Below are 23,831 nucleotides of genomic sequence, written 5' to 3'. Positions count from 1 at the left end.
AGTGTTTTGGAAATTAAGCAGGGAAAAAGGATCTTATTATGTAGTAGATACTATGATATACTCTCCAAACCTCCCTTTAAGACTAAAGGACCTATTTATTTGGCAGCTGGAATGCTACTGTCTGCCAGCTCTCAGTTGTGAGCTCTCTTCAGGAATTGCCTTGCAGAAGAGAACTGCCTCAACCTGAAGTTACATCCCCTTCCCACAACACCCACAGATCCAACACCTGATCTACAAGGAGGTGTAAAGACCCAGCCAACCTCATTGCCTCAGTTTAGGACAATCCTTAAGGGCCATCCTAGTTTGAGAACTCTGTAGGACTGACCAAGGAGTTTTTTAGCAATGGATCACAGCCTAACTTTTCCCTGTACCCAGTGATGCTTCATTCCTTTTTTCCTTTCCCTTCTACTTGTGTTGATTCCACAAGAACTCTCTGATAAACTTTCTGCATGCTTATGTCCAGTCTCAGGGTCTGCTTCTTAAAGAAGTTACACTTCCTAGCCTGCTTCCTAGCAACACATTGTATAGTAGTTACACTTCCATTAATGCCCTCTCATCTCCTCATCCCCCATCTACCCATCCATCTCCTTGTGCCTTGTATATCTAAAGCTAGAGCATTCCCTGTTCAGCCTCCCTAAAACATAAACTACAGACAGGTCTTGTGCTGGGGTGAAGGGGAGTAATCACATAATCATCTAGCTGCTTATTATACAAAATATTCACCTAAAAGCTTACTTAACTTCAACCCTCCCATACTGCACCATTAAAATTCACCTAGAAGGGCGCCTGGGTGGCTCGTTTGGTTGAGCATGTGACTTCGGCTCAAGTTATGATCTCACAGTTAATGGATTCAAGCCCCGCATCAGGCTCTGTGCTGACCGCTTGCTCAGAGCCTGGAGCCTGCTTCAGATTCTATGTCTCCTTCTCTCTCTCTCTGCCCCTCCCCCGCTCACGCTTTGTCTCACTCTGTTTCTCAAAAATAAATAAATGTAAATAAATAAATAAATAAATAAATAAATAAATAAAAATGTACCTAGAGCCCATAATTCCTGAGCTTTTGCAGACTTACACAGTTTAAATCATCTAGCTTTTTGACTTCTCACACTGGGGGTTAGGGTACAGCTTTCCCTATGTTTCAGACCAGTTGATACTTACCCATCCAGTTGCCAGTTTCTAAAATTTTTTTAACAATTCATATATGCTATCAGACTCTCCACTTCCCTTTTTCATGCCTTTCTGGGTCTATGTCCTTTTTTATACTTTACTCTTCTTGTAATAGGTTGGGCAGTGAGCAAAAATTAAGCACATGTATTCAATCTGCTATGTATTTAAAAGTCCTGCAATATTCAGGAAGCAACGAAATTTTGAGGAATATCAAGAAACTTTTAATATATTTTAATTTTCTTATTATGGGATGCTTCAGCTTTGTTATGAAAATTAGAAAATGAACCTGTAGATTTTTGTTTTGTCCACTTATCACCTGTCATTAGGATCTAAGAACAATTAGAGTCAGTAATTAAAGTTTATAAGTAACTAAAGTTTATTACAGTTTAGTAATCATTTAGTCTTCATTTACTAAATCATTTAATAAATCATTTACTAAATCATTTAGTCTCTATTCTTTATTAATACTCTGTGTAATAATCAACTCTCAGTATATTTTATATGTCTCCTTAACATCCAAAATCAAATAATAGGAAGTTTATGTGGAGTTAGCTGTATATATATTCTAAGTAGTATTTTTGTTTGTTTGGCTAGAGCTCCAGAACTATTTAGTTATATAGCCAAAAACAGCCAAGAGGATGTGTTCTATGAAGATGATATTTGGCCTGGAGAAAATGAGAATGGGTAAGCAAAATTTGTGGTTATTTATTGCCTCATAGTTCAACTTAGTGGTTCCAGTGAAACGTACAGCAGCTAGTTGATCAAGAATTTTATTACTTTTGTGGGAAGGATTTTATATTTATAGATATATTTTTGTTTGTTTTAAGATCTTCATATAATTTTTATATCCCTTACATCAGTAAAGTACTTTTAAATTAATTTTGTGATAATTTTATTTTATTTTACTTCACTTTAAGTTTTATTTATGTAAGTAGTCTCCACACCCAACATGGGGTTGGAACTCACGACCCTGAGATTAAGAGTTGCATGCTCTCCTGACTGAGCCAGGCAGGTGCCCCAAATTTTGTGTTTTTTTTAAATTACTGAGAAGTAATATGTCCATGTTTATATTAGATTTATAATCCCAATTAAGTTTAGTGATCATTAATTATGTATTTGATGTCTTTTATAATTCACGGCCTTCAGAAAATTTATATTAGGCTCTTTGTATAAACTCTCAGAAAGTTTTAATCAATGTGAAATAATTATTGTTTTTAATGTAGTGCTGAGAAAGTTCAAGAAATTATTACTTGGCTAAAGGGACATCCTGTCAGTACTCTGTCTCGTTCTTCTTGTGATTTACAAATTCTGGATGCAGCTATTGTTGAGAAAATTGAGGAAGAAGTTGAAAAGTGCAAGGTACTAATTTTTAGTAACCAAGATGATTGATGAGATTTGAAATTAAATGGACTGCATATCATTCTACAAATAATTCATTTGTGTTTCAACCAAATAAAACGTGAACTCAGTGATTCTAATTCATGTCTGATTATATTCCTTTTTTTAACTTTTGATTTTATTTTCCACACATTTGCCTTTTTATTAAAATGATGTTGTTTTGCTAACAAATTACTCTTGATAGCAGAGTAAGTTTAGAAATGGGCTCTGAAACCATCTTCCCCCATTCCTCTTTCAATACTTACAACCTGAGACAAGATACTTAACCTTTCCATGCCTTTACTACCTCATTGGTAAAATGAGAATAAAATAGTACCTACTTCATAGGGTCGTCAAAAGGATTAACTAAGTTAGGACATGTAAACTCCTTCTAATATTGCCTATTTTTAATGCCTAATGATGCTTGGCTATTATTATTTGAATTCTTTTATCACATACTCAAGAGGTGTGAAGACAGTCTAGAAAATTACTACTGGATGACACTTTTTCTCTTTACGAAGAAAATATAAGGCTTAAAGCCACGAGTTTGAGTTTTTGAAAACTCATTCACACTCAGATATCTAAGGATAGAAACCTGCATTTCTTTTTTAACCTGTATTTTTTAAAAATTATCTTTCATCCTAAGATAAAATATATTTGTACAGCATTGTATTTGAAATGAGTTTTCTACTTAATAAAGGTTAGTTACTTTAAGCCCCCAAATTTTATTTTAATCCATTTGGATGTAGAACTTTCTAAAATGCTTTACACATTTTCCCCTTACTTTACAAACAAAAGATGTATATACAAATTTATAGTCTATTGTTTGGTTGCAACACTTTTTAGATGTGTGTGCATATAGATTAAGACAGGAATGTTTTTAAAACCAGTTAATGTGTTAAGGAGGTGCTGTCAAGGAGTGGCTTTTTTTTCTTTTTAGTGTTATAATGTTATTAGGATAATAGAGAAAAGGAGAAAAAAGCTAAAAAAATAAATAGAACATTCTGAACATAATTAAACTTTTTCTTTATAATGTAGGATCTTCATTAGAATTATCAGTAGTTTTCTTATTGGGCAGTGGTTCCCAAACTCAGCTAATTATCAAAATTACTAAAGGATCTTTTTAACAAGTGTATTCTGGATTCCACCCCTACAGCAATACTTCTCATACTTTAGTGTGCAAATGAGTCACTGGAGGATTTGTTAAAACACAGATTCTGTTTCACTAGTTCTATGATGAGGTTTGAGATTCTGCATTTCTAATGAGTTCCCAAGTGATCACATTTTGAGTAGCCAGACCCCAGAACTTTTCATTTAGCAGCTGTGGTTGGAGCCTATTGTGAAAATTCCTGTTTAAAATTTGCCTGATGAATCAGGTTTGATTGCCATGTCCTCTAATCAGTGCTTAGAGGTATTAGAGTGTTTAGAGTGCTTAGAGTGTTTTTTTTTTCACATGCAGTACTCTAGGCCCAGGATTGGTGTCTGCTTTTTTAAATTACTTTAAATTTCTTTTATTTTGGGGGCACTTGGGTGGCTCAGTCGTTTAAGCACCTGACTTCAGCTCAGGTCATAATCTCACAGTTTGTGAGATCAAGCCCCACATCAGGCTCTGCACTGACAGTGTGAAGCCTGCTTGGGATTCTCTTTCCCCCTCTCTCTCTGCCCCTTCCGCCGCTCATGCTCTCTCTCTCTCTCTCTCTCTCTCTCTCTCTCTCTCTCTCTCAAAAAAAAAACAAAACCAAAAAAAAAAAAAAAACCACACCTTAAATAAAAATTTATTTTTTTCTCCTTTTGCTGTTGTCAGTGGGCATAACTTGTACCCTATTAGTCCTAGTGTGCTGTGGGCTGGAAGCATAGACATCTTGTCTGTACTGCCTTCATTATTCATTCTAGTTTGTTTGTTTTTAATGTTAGTTATTTTTGAGAGAGCATGAGCAGGGAAGGGGCAGAGAGAGATAGAGGGAGACACAGAATCCAAAACAGGATCCAGGCTGTGAACTGTCAGCACAGAGCCTGACTCAGGGCTCCAGTTCATGAACTAAACCATGAGATCATGACCTGAGCCGAAGTCAGACACTTAACTGACTGAGCCACCCAGGCGCCCCTGTTCATTCGGTTTAAAATCATGACCTCTCTACACACTGCTGATCCCCTTTACCTGCTTTATTTTTCTCTGTGCTTTCTACCATCAAACATACTATATATTTTCCTTATTTTATTTCTTGTATGTCTCTCTAAGTAGACTAAAGGAATAGGTCACAGCCAGAAAAGGAATAGGCACCCAGATTAATACGTGGCATGTAAATGGAACTCAGTAAAGATTCATTTGAAAGAATAAATCAAATATCTTTGTAATAAAAGATAATAGGCTCTATTTAAAGGCTTGAGCATTTTACAATATATAAATACATGAACTCTACTGTATGGCCTCTAGCTTGGAGCTGTTTTATGCCTTTTGTGCTTATTTCCATAAACTATGTTCTAAGATAGGGGCTGCCGTATAAATAAACTGCTGCCATTTTTTCTTAGTAGATGAGAATTCATTTAAAAAATATTTAATATGAATGGTAGTTATGGATTTCAATGGATATAAACTATGATAGAACAGGTAATAATATTTCTATCTTACAGTAAAAGGAAGCTGATGCTTCATTTGAGTGTGAGTTCACAAAATTAACAAGGAGTAGGGGCGCCTGGGTGGCGCAGTCGGTTAAGCGTCCGACTTCAGCCAGGTCATGATCTCGCGGTCCGTGAGTTTGAGCCCCGCGTCGGGCTCTGGGCTGATGGCTCAGAGCCTGGAGCCTGTTTCCGATTCTGTGTCTCCCTCTCTCTCTGCCCCTCCCCCGTTCATGCTCTGTCTCTCTCTGTCCCAAAAATAAATAAACTTGAAAAAAAAAAAATTTTTTAAAAAAGAAAAAAAAAAAGAAAAAAAAAAATTAACAAGGAGTAAAGATGGGACAAACTCTTCTTCAGGCATTTGTCAGATGATCCAAAAATTCAAACATCAAAGCCAATTTCTTGAAAGATTCCAAAAGCAAGGACTTTGTTAAATGAATGCCACCTTAATTTTAATAAGTAGCCAGAAAACCCACAGTAATGTCATAGATCAGTACTTCATACCTTTTTTTCCTTTAATATAAATCTTCATTGGCCATCAGATATAATTCTTTTTAGAGTAAAAAAGTATTTGAGTAGGATAACATTTACATAAAGTTCCAAAAGATAAATCTAATCTTTTGTGTTAGAAATAAGGTTATTTTGGGGAATGGTAGTAACTGGGAAGGAATACAGTTCTTATGTTGTGCTTACTAATTTTCTCTCTTGAACTCAGTATGGTTATACATAGATAAGCTCATAAAAATTCACAGGCTGTATGCATACAACTTTGCATTTTTCTGTGTCTTATACTTCAACAAAAATTTAATTAAAAAAAATTTTTAAGTATGTATTATTCCTCCTTGCTGCATCTGAAGAACTTCAAATATTCTTTTAATTACTCATTTGGCTTTTTAAATATAATCATGTCCAAATGAATAATAATTTTATATTTTTAATATAAAGTCAAATAACAATTTTATAATTTTATGTTTTTAAATATTTAAACATTTTTTTTCTTCAGCAAAGAAAGAATAATAAGAAGGTACGAGTGACCGTGAAGCCCCATTTGCTGTACAGAGTAAGTTTCCTATCAAAGAATTCAAAGTTGTTTTCACTTTGAAAGTGTAGAAAGAACACAATGTTTTTGTTATAGTAATAGAAAAACTATTTCAAATTAGAGTTTATAATAATTAAAGCTTTCTTCTCTTCAGCCTTTAGAACAGCAACATGGAGTCATTCCTGATCGAGATGCAGAATTTCGTCTTTTTGACCGTGTGGTAAATGTGAGAGAGAACTTTTCAGTTCCAGTTGGCCTTCGGGGCACCATCATAGGAATTAAAGGGGGTAATATCTCAGTACTTGGTGTGTCTTCAACTGCATATGTATTGCAAAGTAAAACACAAATTAAGTGTCTTATATCTAAGCAGAGAGCAATAATGTACATACAGTTAACTGTATTGCACACTTAAAAATCATTAAGATGGTAAATTTTATGTCATGTATTTTTTATTAAAAAGAAAAATATGAGAAAATGGAGGGAAAAAGGAAGAAGCAACTAAGGATCTAAATGTGCCTCAGAGGGATGCCTGGCATGAGCTGCTTTGCAGCATAGATTCCAAAAAAAGTCAAAGTAGCATGAAGCAACATATCAGGTGCCAAGGGGTCAGGGTGTTGGCAGCACTGTCCTTTCTTGTCTCAGGCACTCAACCTTGGTGTGATTGTTTGGGCGAGGAATGGTAAGGGTCAGATGGGTGTGATGAAACAACAAGCCCCTGCTGCTATCTGCTCAACCCCATGCATCAGCTGTTCACATACTGAGCTTATTGGATTGTATTCTAGTCAAGTTGTCTTGGGACCCTGATAACGTAGAAGTTTCCTTTCTTCTGACCACTCCTATCAGTAATAGTGACTGCTTGGGATTTTGTCTTGAGAAGGATTTTAAAACTGTATCTATGCTGAGTGGGAAAGAGCTTTGTCATTGATTTTTAACTATGTCTGCCATGGACATGGAATAAAAAAGGGAGTATTTGTCATTACTGTCCTCAGCTGAGACCTCATCTCCATAGTCATCTTTACTAGAGGGAGTGAACAATCCTCATATCTTTTACAGTCTTAATAATCTTCTGAGAAATGGCCCCTCCCTCAGATGGGGAATGGGAACCTAGAAGGTGAGCTTTAAGCCTTCAGAGGAGAAACTCCTGCCTCTCATTGAGCCTCACTTTCTTGAGTTTAGATTTCAAGTAAAAGGGTCAGGTTAAAAGGTACAGCTGGATGTTGGACACTGGATGAGCTCTGCAGACTTGGTTTTGGCTGGGCAGTAAAGGATCTGTCTTACTGCAAGACCTTCAAAACTGCAAACTCCAAAGGCCCCAATAGTTCATTTTTGCCTAGTCCTTTTTAATAAAAAATACAGACATCCCTCCACTCCTACCACAGGCTAGTATATTATCAGATATTATGTTAGGGTTTTCCAGAGAAACAGAACCAATAAAGTGGAAAGGAGTAGGGGAAGGGTGAAGAGAAAAAAAGAGAGGGAGATGGAGGGAAGTGGGAGGGTTAGTCAATTCTCAAGTAATGTGACTGTATTATTAATTTGGGCTTAGAGTTCAAAACGTTATTATAGCTAATTATTTCACTTTACCTTGGCATTTTGGATAAATTTAATCTTGCCAGATATATTTCATCAGCCTCTCTGCCAAATGTATTCTTCTCTGTTCCTATCTAAATTTATTGCAATCTTTCTCATGTGTCTCATATCTCAGTTATGACATCCATAATCGACCAAGTCATCTCAGCCAGAACCTTGGAGTCATCTTTGGTGTCTCCATCCTTTTTTTTTTTTTTTAATTTTTTTTTTTTAATTTTTTTTTTAACATTTATTTATTTTTGAGACAGAGAGAGACAGAGCATGAACGGGGGAGGGGCAGAGAGAGAGGGAGACACAGAATCAGAAACAGACTCCAGGCTCTGAGCCATCAGCCCAGAGCCCGACGCGGGGCTCGAACTCACGGACCGCGAGATCGTGACCTGGCTGAAGTCGGACGCTTAACCGACTGCGCCACCCAGGCGCCCCCGTCTCCATCCTTTTTATCTACACAGGTCACAGACCCCTGCCAATTCTATCTAATAATATTTCTGTTCTCTCCATTCTCTTCCTTTTATTAAATAAACTACGATGTTTTCAGATCTTTGTCATCTTCTATCTGTCTTACTGCAAGACCTTCAAAACTGCAAACTCCAAAGGCCCCAGTAGTTCATTTTTGCTTTTGTTTCCCTTGCCTCCAGAGACATGTCTGGTAAGAAGTTGCTGCAGCCAAGGTCAAAGAGGTCGTTGCCTGCTTTCTCCTCTAAGATTTGGATGGTTTCATGTCTCACATTTAGGTCTTTCATCCATTTTGAATTTATCTTTGTGTATGGTGTAAGAAAGTGGTCCAGTTTCATTCTTCTAAATGTCACTGTCCAGTTTTTCCAGCACCATTTGCTGAAGATACTGTCTTTTTTCCATTAGATACTCTTTGCTGCTTTGTGAAAGATCAGTTGGCCATACATTTGTGGGTCCATTTCTGGGTTCTCTATTCTATTTTATTGGTCTATGTGTCTGTTTTTGTGCCAATACCATACTGTCTTGATGATTTCAGCTTTGTAGTAGAGGCTAAAGTCTGGGATTGCGATGCCTCCCACTTTGGTTTTCTTCTTCAGTATTACTTTGGCTATTCAGGGTCTTTTGTGGTTCCATACAAATTTAAGGATTGTTTGTTCTAGCTTTGAGAAGAATGCTGGTGCAATTTTGATTGATATTGCATTGAATGTGTAGATTGCTTTGGGTAGTATTGACACTTTGACAATATTTATTCTTCCAATCCATGAACATGGAATGCTTTTCCATTTTTTTGTGTCTTTTTCAATTTCCTTCATAAGCTTTCTATAGTTTTCAGCATACAGGTCTTTTACATCTTTGGTTAGGTTTATTCCCAGGTATCTTATGGTTCTTGGTGCGATTGTAAATGGGATCAGTTTCTTTATTTCTCTTTGTGTTGCTTCATTATTGGTGTATAAAAATGCAACCGATTTCTGTACATTGATTTTGTACCCTGCGACTTTGCTGAATTCATGTATCAGTTCTAGCAGTCTTTTAGTCAGTCTTTCGGGTTTTCCATGTTGTCTGCGAAAAGTGAAAGTTTGACTTCTTCTTTGCCAATTTTGATGGCCTTTTATTCTATTTTGTTGTCTGATTGCTGGTGCTAGGGTTTCCAATACTATGTTAAACAACAGTGGTGAGAGTGGACATCCCTGTCGTGTTCCTGATCTCAGCAGGAAAGCTCTCAGTTTTTCCCCATTGAGGATGATATTAGCTGCTGGCTTTTCATATATGGCTTTTATGATGTTTAAGTATGTTCGTTCTATCCCGAATTTCTTGAGGGTTTTTATTAAACGTTGTTGTATTTTGTCAAATGGTTTTTCTACATCTGTTGACAGGATTATATGGTTCTTTTTTTTTTTTTTTTAATTTTTTTTTTTCAACGTTTATTTATTTTTGGGACAGAGAGAGACAGAGCATGAACGGGGGAGGGGCAGAGAGAGAGGGAGACACAGAATCGGAAACAGGCTCCAGGCTCTGAGCCATCAGCCCAGAGCCCGACGCGGGGCTCGAACTCACAGACCACGAGATCGTGACCTGGCTGAAGTCGGACGCTTAACCGACTGCGCCACCCAGGTGCCCCGGGGATTATATGGTTCTTATCCTTTCTTTTATTAATGTGATGTATCACATTGATTGATTTGCAAATATTGAACCAGCCCTGCAGCCCAAGAATGAATCCCACTTGATCCTGATGAAGAATTCTTTTTATATGTTGTTGAATTCAGTTTGCTAGTATCTTGTTGAGAATTTTTGCATCCATGTTCATCAGGGATATTGGCCTGTAGTTCTCCTTTTTTTGTGGGATCTCTCTCAGGTAGGAATCAAGGTAATGTGGGCTTCATAGAATGAGTCCATAAGTTTTCCTTCCATTTCTATTTTTTGGAATAGCTTAAGAAAGATAGGTATTATCTCTGCTTTAAATGTCTGGTAGAATTCCTCAGGGAAGCCATCTGGTCCAGGACTCTTATTTGTTGGGAGATATTTTGTTTTGTTTTGTTTTGTTTTTAATTAATTTTTTTGTTTTAACATTTATTTATATTTGAGAGAAAGAGACAGAGCATGAGCAGCAGAGGGGCAGAGAAAAAGGGAGACACAGATTGGAAGCAGGCTGCATGCTCCAAGCTGTCAGCACAAAGCCCAGGGTGGGGCTCAAACTCACTAGCCGTGAGATCATGACCTGAGCTGAAGTGAGAAGCTTAACTGAGTGAGTCACCCAGGTGCCCCCGTTGAGAGATTTTTGGTAACTGATTCAATTTCTTCACTAGTTATGGGTCTGTTCAAATTTTCTATTTCTTCCCGTGTGAGTTTTGGTAGTGTGTGGGTGTCTAGGAATTTGTCCATTTCTTCCAGGTTGTCCTGTTTTTTGGCATATAATTTTTCATTGTATTCTCTGATAATTGCTTGAATTTCTGAGGGGTTGGTAGTGATAAATCCATTTTCATTCATGATTTTATCTATTTGGGTTATCTCTCTTTTTGAGAAGTCTGGCTAGGGGTTTATCAATTTTGTTTATTTTTTCAAAAAACCAACTCTTGGTTTCATTGATCTTTTCTACTGTTTTTTTTGTTTTGTTTTGTTTTGTGTTTTTTTTGGATTCTATATTATTTATTTCTACTCTGATCTTTATACTTTCTCTTCTTCTGCTGGGTTTGGGGTTTCTTTATTGTTCTGCTTCTAGTTCCTTTAGGTGTGCTGTTAGATTTTGTATTTGGGATTTTTTTTGTTTCTTGAGGTAGGCTTGGATTGCAGTGTATTTTCCCCTTAGGACTACCTTTGCTGCATCCCAAAGGGTTTGGAGTGTTGTGTTGTCATTTTCATTTGTTTACATATATTTTCAAATTTCTTCTTTAATTGCCCTGTTGACCCATTCATCCTTTAGTAGGATGTTCTTTAACCTTCATGCATTTGGAGGTTTTCCAAACTTTTTCCTGTGGTTGATTTCAAGTTTCATAGCATTGTGATCTGAAAGTATGCATGGTATGATCTCAGTTCTTTTGTATTTGTCAAGGGTTGTTTTGTGACCCAGTATGTGATCTATCTTGGAGAATATTCCTTGTGCACTTGAGAAGAATGTATATTCTGCTGCTTTAGGATGAAAAGTTCTAAGTATATCTGTCAAGTCCATCTGGTCCAGTATATCATTCAGAGCCATTGTTTCTTTATTGATTTTCTGTCTAGATGATCTGTCCTTTGTTGTAAATGGAGTATTAAAGTCCCCTGTAATTACCACATTTTTATCAATAAGATTGCTTATGTTTATGATTAATTTTTCATATATTTGGGTGATTCCAAATTTGGTGCATAAATATTTATAATTGTTAGCTCTTCTTTATGGATAGACCCCTTAATTATTATATAATGCCCTTCTTCATCTCTTGTTACAGTTTTTAGTTTAAAATCTAGTTTGTCTGATATAAGTATGGCTACTCCAGCTTTCTTTTGACTTCCAGTAGCATGATAGATGGTTCTCCATCCCCTCACTTTCAACCTGAAGGTGTCCTCAGGTCTAAAATGGATCTCTTGTAGACAGCAAATAGTTGGATCTTATTTTTTTATCCATTCTGATACCCTGTGTCTTTTGATTGGAGCATTTAGTCCATTTACATTCAGTGTTATTATTAAAAGATACGGGTTTAGAGTCTTGTGTTGTCTGTAGGTTTTGTGCTTGTAGTGATGGCTCTGGTCCTTGGTGGTCTTTGCAATACTCAGAGAGTCCCCCTTAGGATCTCTTGTAGTGCTGGTTTAGTGGTGATGAATTCCTTCAGTTTTTGTTTGTTTGAGAAAACCTTTATCTCTTCTTCTATTCTGAATGACAGGCTTGCTGGATAGAGGATTCTTGGCTGCATGTTTTTCCTATTCATCACATTGAAAATTTCCTGCCACTCCTTTCTGGCCTGCCAAGTTTCAGTAGATAGGTCTGCTACTACCCTTATGTCTACCTTTGTAAGTTAAGGCCCATTTATCCCTAGCTGCTTTCAGAATTCTCTGTCTTTGTATTTTGCCAGTTTCACTGTGATATGTCGTGCAGAAGATCAATTCAAGTTACATCTAAAGGGAGTTCTCTGTGCCTCCTGGATTTCAATGTCTGTTTCCTTCCCCAGATTGGGGAAGTTCTCAGCTATGATTTGTTCAAGCACACCTTTGGCCCCTTTCTCTCTTCTTCTTCTGGAACTCCTATGATATAGATATTGTTCCATTTCATTGAATCACTTAGTTCTCTAATTCTCCCTTCATGATCCGGAATTTTTTTTATCTCTCTTTCTCAGCTTCATCTTTTTCCATAATTTTATCTTCTATTTCACCTATTCTCCCCTCTGCCTCATCATTTCTCACTGTCACCTCCTGTAGTTTATTTTGCACCTCATTTACAACATTTTTTAATTTATCATGACTATTTTTCAGTTCCTTGATCTCTGTAGCAATAGATTCTCTCCTGTCTTCTATGCTTTTTTCAAGTCCAGCAATTAATCTTATGACTATTATTCTAAATTCTTGTTCACATATATTGTTTATATCTGTTTTGAGAAATTCTTTAGCTGTCATTTCTTCCTGGAATTTCTTTTGAGAATTTTTCCATTTTGTCATTTTGGCTAGTTTTTTTGTCCCTTATGTGTGTTTTAAAAGCGTGTTATGTGTCCTGCACCTGCAAACACTACCATATTAAAGAGGGGTCATACATTGTCCAGGGCCTGGCCCTGTAGAAGATGTTTTTTTGGAGAGTGTTACTTGCTCTCTGTTGTTGTGACTTTGGTTACTTTATCTCCCTGTCCGTAGTGATGTTTTGAACCCTCCACCGGGTGTGCTTTGATTTGTTCGTTAAAGTAGCCCTGGAAAGGAAAACAAACAAAAACAAACAGAAAACAAAAACAAACAAACACACAAATAAACAAAAAACCCAAAAACAAAAAGCCAGAAACACCAGCTACAAGTAAACAACATGGTGGAAGCGGTGCTGATAGAAGAGGCCTTATCCCATACAAAGAAATGACAGGGGTGGGGAAAAAGAAAAAATAAAAGTTGACCAGAGAAACTATACAGCTTAATCCAGAGAGAGAGAGAGAGAGAGAAAGGAAAATAAAGGAGGAAAAAGGGGAAAAAGAAAATAAAATTGTCCAGACAGAAACTATATGGCTTAATTCAGAGAGAGAGGAGAATAAAGAAGGAGGTGTGGAACATGTATCAAGAGAATGGATTAAATATGTCTGCTTAAACAAACCAATAACCAGAGTAACCAGACTAGAGGAGGGAAGAGATAAGAAGGAGAAAAGGAAGGAAGAGCATATCTATAAATAAGAATTGTCTGAGAATTAAACCAGGCAGTGCAACAGCACTAGTCTGGAGGAGGGGCTGTCTGGTGCTGTCTGTCAGCGTCAATCCCACTCCAGCAGATATGCAGTTACCAGGTGCAGAGGAGTGTGGTTTGGTTTAGGCAGGTCACATCTCCGCTGTGGGCCCTAGGGCCGATGCCTGAAGCCCCACCTTGTTGGTAATGGGGAGAAAAATGACAACGCCCCAGTCTCTCCTCCACAGACCAGGTGTCCCAAACCATTCTGTTTAAGCCGTCCTCACTGTGCCATGGGTGCAACCAAGGCGGTTTGTCCTTCCCGGCCGACTCCTGTGCCCTGGCGCTTGCCTGGGATTCAAACTCCTGCTCCATGTGCCCGGGTACTGGGGGAGTGCCACTCTCTGACTGGCGGAGGCAGGCAGGCTTTGTCCTGTCCCACAGCACTCCAGGGAGAGGATCACTTTCTCCCACTGTGGACTGTGCCCCTGACCTAGCCACCGAACCTGGGGCTGACTCCCCTCCTGCCCAGGTGCATGATCCAGGCAGCCAGCCCAGTCCAGAGAAAGCCCCTCAATTAGAGATTGGCCCTTTCTCTGTCCAGGTCCATGGTTTTTCTCTTGTCCAGATACAGTCCCATGCTTCCCCAGCCTCTCTTTCTTGTCCTTTGTCTCTGCAGAAGGGGATCCCTCCCCTCCGTTCAATTTATCTCTCCCAGTTCGCAGTCACACACCTCTGGCCCGTCAGGTTGTCCTGGTGGGTTCCTGGAAGCTACTGTCTCTTTGCCTCCCAGACTCTTGGAATTCAAAGTCCTTTATCTTCAACCTTGCTTTGTTTGAGAGAGGAGGGAACTTCAGATCCCCCTACTTCTCTGCCATGTTGGCCCCTCCCCTTAGTATGAATAATTTCAAACATAGACAAAAGCAGAGAGAAAAACATAATTAATCTTCCCAAAGCGTATAATTTAAAATATTATTTTGCTTTAAATTAATACCGGTAATCTGTGAGTTTATCTATTTTTCATTTAGTGTATTCCCCTGCACTACTTTTTGATAATTGTAATTAATGTTTCTCAAAGTTCAAAAACTTATAAGCTGATTTTTCATTTTATGATTTTTAAATCTCTTTTTTTTCACAGCTAACAGAGAAGCTGATGTACTATTTGAAGTATTATTTGATGAAGAATTTCCCGGAGGCTTAACAATAAGGTTTGTATTTCCTGATGATAATTGTACTTTGTGAATATGAACATGTGACCAGTGACTTTACTGTACTTATTTGTCTCCGTTTTGAATTCCTCTTATATGCAAGACATCATACTTGCTACCAGGGAAGGTAGCAATGAGTAAGACAGACATGCTTTCTACTTTCACAGAGCTTTCATTTTAGTGGGGGAGATAATTGTGTAACTGGTTATAATATTCGTTATTTAGTTAAAATGTGAGAAGTGCTAGGAAGGAAAAGTTCAGGTTTCTATAAGAGTATAACTTGTCCTGAGAATTCTAGAAAGCCTTCTTGACAAGTATTTAAGATGAGACTTAAAGAATGAATAATAGCTAACTGGAGGAAGAGGGAAGAAGAATGTTAAGTGGTCATGAAGAAGAAATAACAACATACAACAAAGGACCTATTCAGTCATTCAAAAAAAAAAAAAAAATGCAAGTGTGTCTGAACTTTAACAAGATTAGAGTAAAAGAGAAAAGCAAGAACCACACTGCAGGAACTTGTAAGCCAACTTTGAGGACATGTTAAGATTTTGGTATCTTGGCCTTCATCCTTAAAGCAATGTGAAGTCATCAAAATCAAAGCTGTGACATCAGATTTGCATTTTAGTGGAATTGTGGATGCTGAAGCCAGACTCAGGTGGTTTGAGGAGGCAGGAAATTGAGCTGACCCTTGAGAAGTTTGATCATGAAGGAGAGAAAAGATAACTGGAGGTTAGCAGGTTTAAAGGAAGAGAATTGGATTTTTTGTTTAAATTAATATGGGTGAGTTTTATTTATTTGGGGGAAGCACTGATAGAAAATATACAGGAAAAAGGATTATGATAGAATGAAAGGTACATGGAATGGGTTCTCTCACTTATTCTTTGAGTTACCTTGAGTAGGTAGTTAAAAGCATTCTGACCCTCAATTTCCTCATTTATAATGAAGATACATACTTCACTAGATTCTTGTGAAGATTAAATGAAGTCCTTTCCAGTTTCCTGTCTCCCTTCTAGAAACTAGCTGGAAAGCTAAACTGAATTTAGCTTAGTTTCTTTTTCTCCTCTATTTTGATTAGTGACTAATTAAATAAAAAATTGATTACTCTGGTTTAGTCTCTTTTCTTTTTAAAAGTAGGCTCCACACCCAGCATGGAGCCCAAGACAGCTTGAACTCATGACCCTGAGATCTGAGCCAAGATCTAGAGTCGAACACTTAACCAACTGAGCCACCCAGGCACCCCTTGTTTAGCTTATTTGCATAAAATCACTATTGTCAGTCCTTTTCCAAGTAACCCTCACGATGCTATTACTGTTGTTTTACAACTCAAATGTGCCTGTTACCGAAAGACTTTAACTGTCTACAATCTTCAAATGCAGCAGCAGAGTCTGGATCTCATATCTGATTTTATTTTTCATGAAAATGTTTGATCACCAGTAACCTTAGCCCAGTAACTTAGAAGATACATTTTTAAGATGATTAACTTTTTTCTCAGTGTCTTTTTTTTCACTCCTAGGTAGAGGCACTGGATTTCTTTACTGATAGAGAGCTATGTAAAAGATTACCTGTACACTCATTTCTATAATGCAGAATCTTTAAGTATAGTTCTCATGAACATATTTTCTACAAATCATATAAAGATTTGTCGTAAAATAATTCTACTCCATCGTCTCTTAATATAAGAGGATTATATTCTTAGAAAAAGTGCATAATAGAGTTAAGAACTTTTGACAAGAGAAGATTTATTTTAATATCTAATATTTTTGTTAAGGCTAGGAAGGAAGGAAATCACAAATACTTGTCTATTAAGCCTTCCTGGGTCCATAACTTTAAGATGGGAAGGTGAGGATAAAAAAGGGCTAGACTCAGCAATTGATCAGGAGACAAATGTGATCAAAGTTAACATTTGCCCTATTGTGTAGGGAGAGGTCCACTGAGAACAGTGCCACATTTGAATATCTCCTGGTCTTTCATAAACCAAACTGTACAACCCAGTTTTTAAAAGAAGCTTGACATTTAATTCATAAATTTTTAGTTATACACAGATATTTTGTTGCCAGCCTTCTGAGAGCAAACTAACACATACACACATCCCTTGCACACCACACCTGTAGAAGAGTTGTTCCCCTACTTGGTAGCACTGAGTAGTCTATTCAGAAACTTTTCAGAAATGTATCATCTTATAAATTGAGATCTTTCTATGATTTCAGGTTCCTCTGCTGAATTTAAGAGTAACGTTTATTAATTCAGATTATGGACTGACTGTCCACCCAAAAATAATTTGATTTGTCTGCTCCCTAACACATTTAGTATTATTTCCCCCTGAAATAACTGTTTACTTTTAGGTGCTCACCTGGTAGAGGTTATCGACTGCCAACAAGTGCCTTGGTGAATCTTTCTCATGGGAGTCGCTCTGAAACTGGAAATCAGAAGCTGACAGCCATTGTGAAACCACAACCAGCTGTGAATCACTATAGCTCAAATTCATCAATTTCCTCTGGGCATTTGGGAGGCCTGAACCATTCCCCGCAATCACTTTTTGTTCCTACTCAAGTAAGGCGCTTAGTCTCATTTCTTTCTGCCCCTTACAAATCACAGGCAGACTTTGTAAGTGGAAACATAATTTGACTTAGTTTTTAAAAAAATTTTAGTTCAAATCAATTTCAGATTTATTTTAAGTTAATGGACTAGTAAAGAGTGCTACTGATAGCATTCTACCTCTGTTATAAAATTAATTATATTAAAGAAGAAACACATTTTTTAAATAGCCTGAGGATGTCTGTTTTGTTTTCATATATTTACCTTTGAAACTAACGTTTCCATTTTTTTCTTATATAACTCAAATGTTATATCTACTACGAAATAACATGAATTTGAAACGTTAACAGGGAGAGAATTAAATTTATTAAAAGTTATTTACAAGTTTCTACTATGCAACTCATGGGTGATTTACTTTATTTTATCTTTCTGGGGACAAAATTGAATTGTTTTGTGAGAGACACTTAACCTTATTCCATGTCCCCAAATCTTAATCACATTTTTTTTTATCTTAACCTCACTTTAATCCAAGTAATATGTGTTCATTATAGACTAATTAGAAAACACAGATAAGGAGATAAGAGCAAAGGAAACAGAAGCAAAAATACTCTCAAATTTCATAGGTAACCACTATTAAATTTTGGTGCATATTTTTTCAGAGTTTAATCTGAACAAAATCAGTTCCCCATAAGTAATAGGTGATTTTTAATCTATTAGATGCTTTTGTGTAAGAGGAAGATTTTAAGAATAAAATCATTAGATACTAGTTTGAGTGAGTTAATATATCAGTACATTGGAAGGCAAAAAAAATATTTTCATAGGGATATTGATTTAGTATAATCCATAGCATTTGTCATGCTTTAAAGATTTTTCAATTGGGGCACCTGGGTGGCTCAGCCAGTTAAGCGTCTGACTTTGGCTCAGGTCATGATCTCACAGTTGGTGACTTCAAGCCCCACATCAGGCTCTGTGCTGACACCTCAGAGCCTGGAGCCTATTTCATATTCTGTGTCTCCCTTTCTCGGTCTGCCCCTACCCCATTTGTGCTCTGTCTCGCAAAAATAAGGAAATAAACATTTTACTTTTCAGTAAAACCATTCAAAACTAGTTACATATGATGAAGGCCATTTTCACTCCAATAGAATATTTTTATGATTACTGAGCTCCAGAAAAAAAGAACTGAGATTTCAGATAACAGAAGTTAAGATCCTGTCTACTGCTAATTAACTTTAGTGAATTAATTTTATTTTTTAATATGAATCTTAATTTTTTTGTTTCACTTCCTTAAGAAATTTTTTGTGCTTTGCCAGGTACCTAATAAAAATGATGATGAATTTTGCAACATTTGGCAGTCCTTACAGGGATCTGGAAAGGTTCAGCACTTTCAGCCAACTCCACAAGAGAAGGTTAGTATACCTTGTTTGATGGACATTTAATTTAAAAAAACAGCAACAGAGTGCCTAGGTGGCTCAGTCAGTTAAGTGACCAACTCTTGATTTCAACTCAAGTCATGATCTCATGGTTCATGGGATCGAGCCCCGCGTGGGGCTCAGTGCTGACAGCGTGGAACCTGCTTAGGATTCTTTCTCCCCCTCTCCCTTTCCTCTCCCATGATCTCTCTCTCTCTTTCTCCCCCTTCCTCTCTCTACCTCTCCCATGATCTCTCTCTCTCTCTCAAAATAAATAAACTTTAAAGACAGCAACAACAAGATTTACATTTCTCTTTTGGGTATGCAATGACTAGTTTTCTTCAGAAATCTCATAAAAGAGAAATAATGCTTTTAATCACGAATGTTCAGAATTCTCTTCAGCCATATATAAAAGTTTTTGGACTCATAAGTGGGAATACAGATAATTTTTCTTTTAAATCAGTTTTGGATTTTATGTTAGTTGTTTGCAAAATCATAATAACTGTATTTTAAATTCAGGAGAGGCCTTGGGGTGCCTCGGTGGCTCAGTCAGTTAAGCGTCCAGTTTCAGCACAGGTCATGATCTCACGGTTGTGGGTTCGATCCCTGCATCGGGCTCTGTGCTGACAGCTTGGAGCCTGGAGCCTGCTTCGAATTCTGTGTGTGTGTCTCCCTCTCTGCCTCTCCCCCACTCGTGTTCTATTTCTCAAAAATAAATAAACATTAAAAAAAGTTTTTTTTAAATAAGTTCAGCGGAGGCCTTAATGGCACTTATTAACTTACTCATTTTCACTTGCATGTATAGCTTTATTCTGGCAGTTGGTTGTCTTAAATGTGAATGAGCAAATTCATATTCCCTAATAGAGATTAAGAAGAAAAGATGGGGCGCCTGGGTGGCTCAGTCGGTTGGGCATCCGACTTCAGCTCAGGTCACGATCTCACGGTCTGTGAGTTTGAGCCCCGCGTCGGGCTCTGGGCTGATGGCTCAGAGCCTGGAGCCTGCTTCCGATTCTGTGTCTCCCTCTCTCTCTGCCCCTCCCCCGTTCATGCTCTGTCTCTCTCTGTCTCAAAAATAAAATAAACGTTAAAAAAAAAATTAAAAAGAAAAAAAAGAAGAAAAGAAATTCTGCTAACAAAAAAAAAAAAAAGTTGACTCAGACAAAAAAAAAAAATAATAATAATACATTCCTACAACACAACTCTTCTTGCCAAGCTACTGACCTATCTTCTCAGGTCAAGAGGGAATGTTCTCTCAGGTTTATAAACCAGTAGCCTACACCATGAAGGCCTCTTTTGTTCTAATGTCCTCCAATAATGGTGGCATTATCAGAGTTTATCACAGTAGAGAGGAGAAAATATCAAGGGAAATGATGATAAAATAAACATAAAAAGTGAGAGGGACAAAATACATAGGTCTTCTCTGCCAATAGCTATTATAAATTTTGCTTATCATCCATAAATCCTTTCTACCTAAATATAATCTATATCCAGATTTTCAAACCCTCTTTTCCTCTCTAATTTATTTGATTCTGCTAACTACTCATTCTTTAGAAGTACTGTATTATCATTCATTCATTTCATTACTTCATTCAACATGTATTTGATTGCCTACCATGTACATTGTTCTATACAATGAGACATAGCTGTAAACAAAACAAAAACTCTGACCCTCAAACAATCAGTATCCTTGGGAGGAGAGGACAATAAATAAGTAAATTATATGGCATTTTGGTAATACAAAAGTTTAAGGAAAAGTTCAGGGAAGGAGGATAAAAAATGTTGGCAGGAGAGGTAGAGGCAAGGTTTTTCAGTTTTAAATAGAATTATCAGGTAACATTTGAGTAAAGATTTGAATGAAATGAGGACTAGGGCATGTAGATATGTGAAGGGAGAGTATTCCAGACAAATTCAAAGACCCTGGTAGGAATCCAGGTGTACTCAAGGTAGAGAAAAAAGACTTATGGTTCTCAGTCAGTAGGGTGAGTTGTAATTAGAGAGGTGATACATCGATACAGTGCAGGATCCTCTGGGTCATTAATAAGGACATTGGTTTTTACCCAGTGAGATAAGCCATTTGAGAAACAGAATGACATCTAATTTATATTTTAATGGGATCATTCTTTCTGCTCTCTTGGGAATAGAATGTATAGGAGCCAGGGTAGAAACAGATTAGTTAGGAGACTACTAGAACCATCAAGGTACAGTTGATAGTGACTTGGACCAAGGTAGGCCAAGGCCCTTCTTGGCCTTCTGCCATGTGTTCACCTTCTTTCTTAACCTCTATTTTTCCAACCATTCACTGGGCACTGCTCCCTAAAACTGGACAACAAATTGGTTTTTTTTTTTTCTTCCCCCTTTTGCCTTACTGTTTGGTGACATTTGCTCTTACCTCACTGCTAATTACCACTCAATCTATGTGATCCATACCTCTCAATCAAGATCTAAGCCAGTATCTCCAACTTTCTAGAAGACGGGTATAGATGGATACCCCACCATCATCTCAACCTCAAGATGTTTTAGAATTGACCTCACCTAAAGTTTCCTCTCTTATCCTTATTTCTAACACTACCATTTTCCACGGCATATAATCCGATGAGCATGGAGTAAAAACTTTTTCCTTTTTTCCTCTTTTTTTTTTTTTTTTTTTTTTTTTTTTTTTTTTTTTTTTTTTGCTGTGAGACTCCAAATCTTTTTATTTCCTTTCAGTTCCCACAACTGGACCTTAGAGTGTTATCCTAAGCCTAGGTTAACCTCCTACCTGTGCTTCCTGCTTCTTATCTCTTTCCTTTTTGGTCCTTCTTACGCAGTACTGCTTGATGCATCTTTCCTAATGATCTTTCCTGATGATCCTTTCACAAAACTGTGTGGACCCAGTGGCATAATTGGGCAAAATGTCTAATAAGAGCACCTGGGTTTGAAGTCAGTTTATTCCCTGAGGCGCTGTGGTGTGATAAATCTGGTACCAGACTAAAAATCAGGAAATCAGATTTGGTGACTCAAATTGAGCAACTCTAACTTCCTTGGTCCTCTGGGGCCTTGTGTGTAAAATTAAGGCACTGGAGTTAGATGACCTCTTTTCCAGCCATAAAACAATATTATTCAAATATTCTAGAATGTACAGGGCTCCCTCTTCAGTACTAGTGGAATTCATTAGTTTCAACTGAAACTAATAGCTAGACCTTCTATAATCTAACTCTACCTAATTCTTATATAAAATATATCCAAATATTTGATAAAATGGTCTGTTTTAGTAAGTTTGGTCTCTTTCCTTTCGCACAAGTAGATAATTCCCACTTCAGGTTATGTGTTCTTACTGTTCCTTCCACTTTCCTCTCTCACTACCAAAATTCCCCTAGATCTCAGTCTACTAGTCATTTTACTACCTATTTCCTTGAGATAGAACTCAACATTTGATACTATATTTCTTCAGAATCGTCTGCATGCTGCTCCTGTTATTGGGTGCTATTTCATTATTTATACCAGCTAAACACTTTCATATTTCCAAGAAATATGAGATCCCATGTATATCACTTACATCCATGAAGCATTAATAAGCAGCCTAATTTTCATCTGATGACCAAATTCTAGACAGCTCAACATGATTTTTAAAAAAGTATTCAGGGCACCTTGGTGGCTCACTCAGTTAAGCATCTGACTCTTGATCTCAGCTCAGGTTGTGAATTCAAGCCCTGCATTGGACTCCACACTGGGCATGAAGCCTACTTAAAAAAATTATTTTGTGGGGGTGTCAGGGTGGCGCAGTCGGTTAAGCATCTGACTTTGGCTCAGGTCATGATCTCATGGTTCACAAGTTTGAGCCCCCCATCAGACTCTGTGCTGACAGCTTAGAGCCTGGAGCCTGTTTCAGATCCTGTATCTCCCTCTCTCTCTGCCCCTCCCTTGCTCTCTCTCGCTCTCTCTCTCTCTCTCAAAAATAAAATATTTTAAAATTTGTTGTTTAGGTTTTTTTTTAAGTATTCAAGCTTCTGGAAAAAGCAAAACTATGGAGACAGTGAAAGATCAGTAGTTGCCAAGGGGTTAGGGGGAAAGGATTAGTAGGCAGAGCACAGAAGATTTTTTAGGGCACTGAAAATAATCCGTATAATGGTGGATACATATCATTATACATTTGTCCAAACACACAGAATGTAACACCCAAGAGTGAACCCAGTGTAAACTATAGACTTTAAGTAATAATGAAATGTATGCAATTTAGGTTCATTAGTTGTAACAAATGTACCACTCTGGTTGGGGATGTTGACAATGGGGAATGCTATACATGTGTGGAGACCAAAGGTTTATGAAATGTCTCTGTACCTTTCTCTCAGCTTCATTTTGTACCTAAAGCTGCTTTTTAAAAAGTCTTTACAAAATATAAAATAAAAATAAAATTTTAAATATCTTTAAAAAATATTTAGGCCTTTATTGGAAAAATATGAGTAACAAATAGCTTTATGTAGATATCAAATAGAACAACCCAAAAAACTATACCGAAAACTAGAATATTTTCTAATTAAACTTATGGCATACTTTTTCTTTGAAACAGTACTGTGAACATGGGTTTTAGAGTTAGAGCTCAAATATCAGCTCCTGTTATTGAGTTCTACAATTTTTCTATCACTTCGAACCTCACTTTGAGGAAAAGTAGTTATAATATTAAAAGTTTGCTTAAATCATTTATAAGAATTTTAACTTTCAGATTGCAGTTCTACCTCAAGAAATAAGTCAAGTAACTCAACATCATAAAGCCGCCTTTACTGACAACACTGTTAAATGTCAGCAAAGAAAACATGAGCCTCACAAAAAATGTAAGTTTAAAGTTCAGAATAAACAAACTTATGATGCTAACTGCTTTTTTTTATTAATAAGTTTTATTGAGTTACAATTCATATACTATAAAATTCAGTCTTTTGAAGTATTTACAGTGATTTTTTTGGTGTTTTCACAAAGTTGTACAACGTATGCCACTATCTAAATTTAGAACATTTTATCACCCCAAAAAGAAACACCATACCTTTTTGCAGTCATTCCTCCAGCACCTGGAAACCATTAATTTACTTTCTACCTCTGTGGATTGACCTATTTGGACATTTCATATAATGGAATCATAACATTTG

General features: G+C 37.0%; 1 protein-coding gene across 6 annotated transcripts in view; it reads left to right on the top strand.

Annotated features, from left to right (window-relative positions):
- The window catches only part of XRN1 (5'-3' exoribonuclease 1), a 120,914-nt gene that overhangs the window by 76,104 nt on the left and 20,979 nt on the right, over positions 1 to 23,831 (top strand). For 3 of the 6 annotated variants that reach the window (XM_047874718.1, XM_047874717.1, XM_047874719.1), the window contains 8 exons: positions 1,759 to 1,848; positions 2,388 to 2,523; positions 6,161 to 6,217; positions 6,351 to 6,483; positions 14,701 to 14,770; positions 17,113 to 17,320; positions 18,616 to 18,711; positions 23,414 to 23,522. In XM_047874718.1, the coding sequence (XP_047730674.1) occupies positions 1,759 to 1,848; positions 2,388 to 2,523; positions 6,161 to 6,217; positions 6,351 to 6,483; positions 14,701 to 14,770; positions 17,113 to 17,320; positions 18,616 to 18,711; positions 23,414 to 23,522 (899 nt within the window). Of the gene's footprint in view, positions 1 to 1,758; positions 1,849 to 2,387; positions 2,524 to 6,160; positions 6,218 to 6,350; positions 6,484 to 14,700; positions 14,771 to 17,112; positions 17,321 to 18,615; positions 18,712 to 23,413; positions 23,523 to 23,831 lie in introns of those variants that run through there. The other 3 variants (XR_007155582.1, XR_007155583.1, XM_047874720.1) reach the window with 3 other exon arrangements.

Source organism: Prionailurus viverrinus, chromosome C2, assembly GCF_022837055.1.
Source record: "Prionailurus viverrinus isolate Anna chromosome C2, UM_Priviv_1.0, whole genome shotgun sequence".
NCBI classification, from domain to species: Eukaryota; Metazoa; Chordata; class Mammalia; order Carnivora; family Felidae; genus Prionailurus; species Prionailurus viverrinus.
The sequence above is the reverse complement of the archived record's forward strand: the minus strand, read 5'-3'. Positions and strand labels throughout refer to the sequence as shown.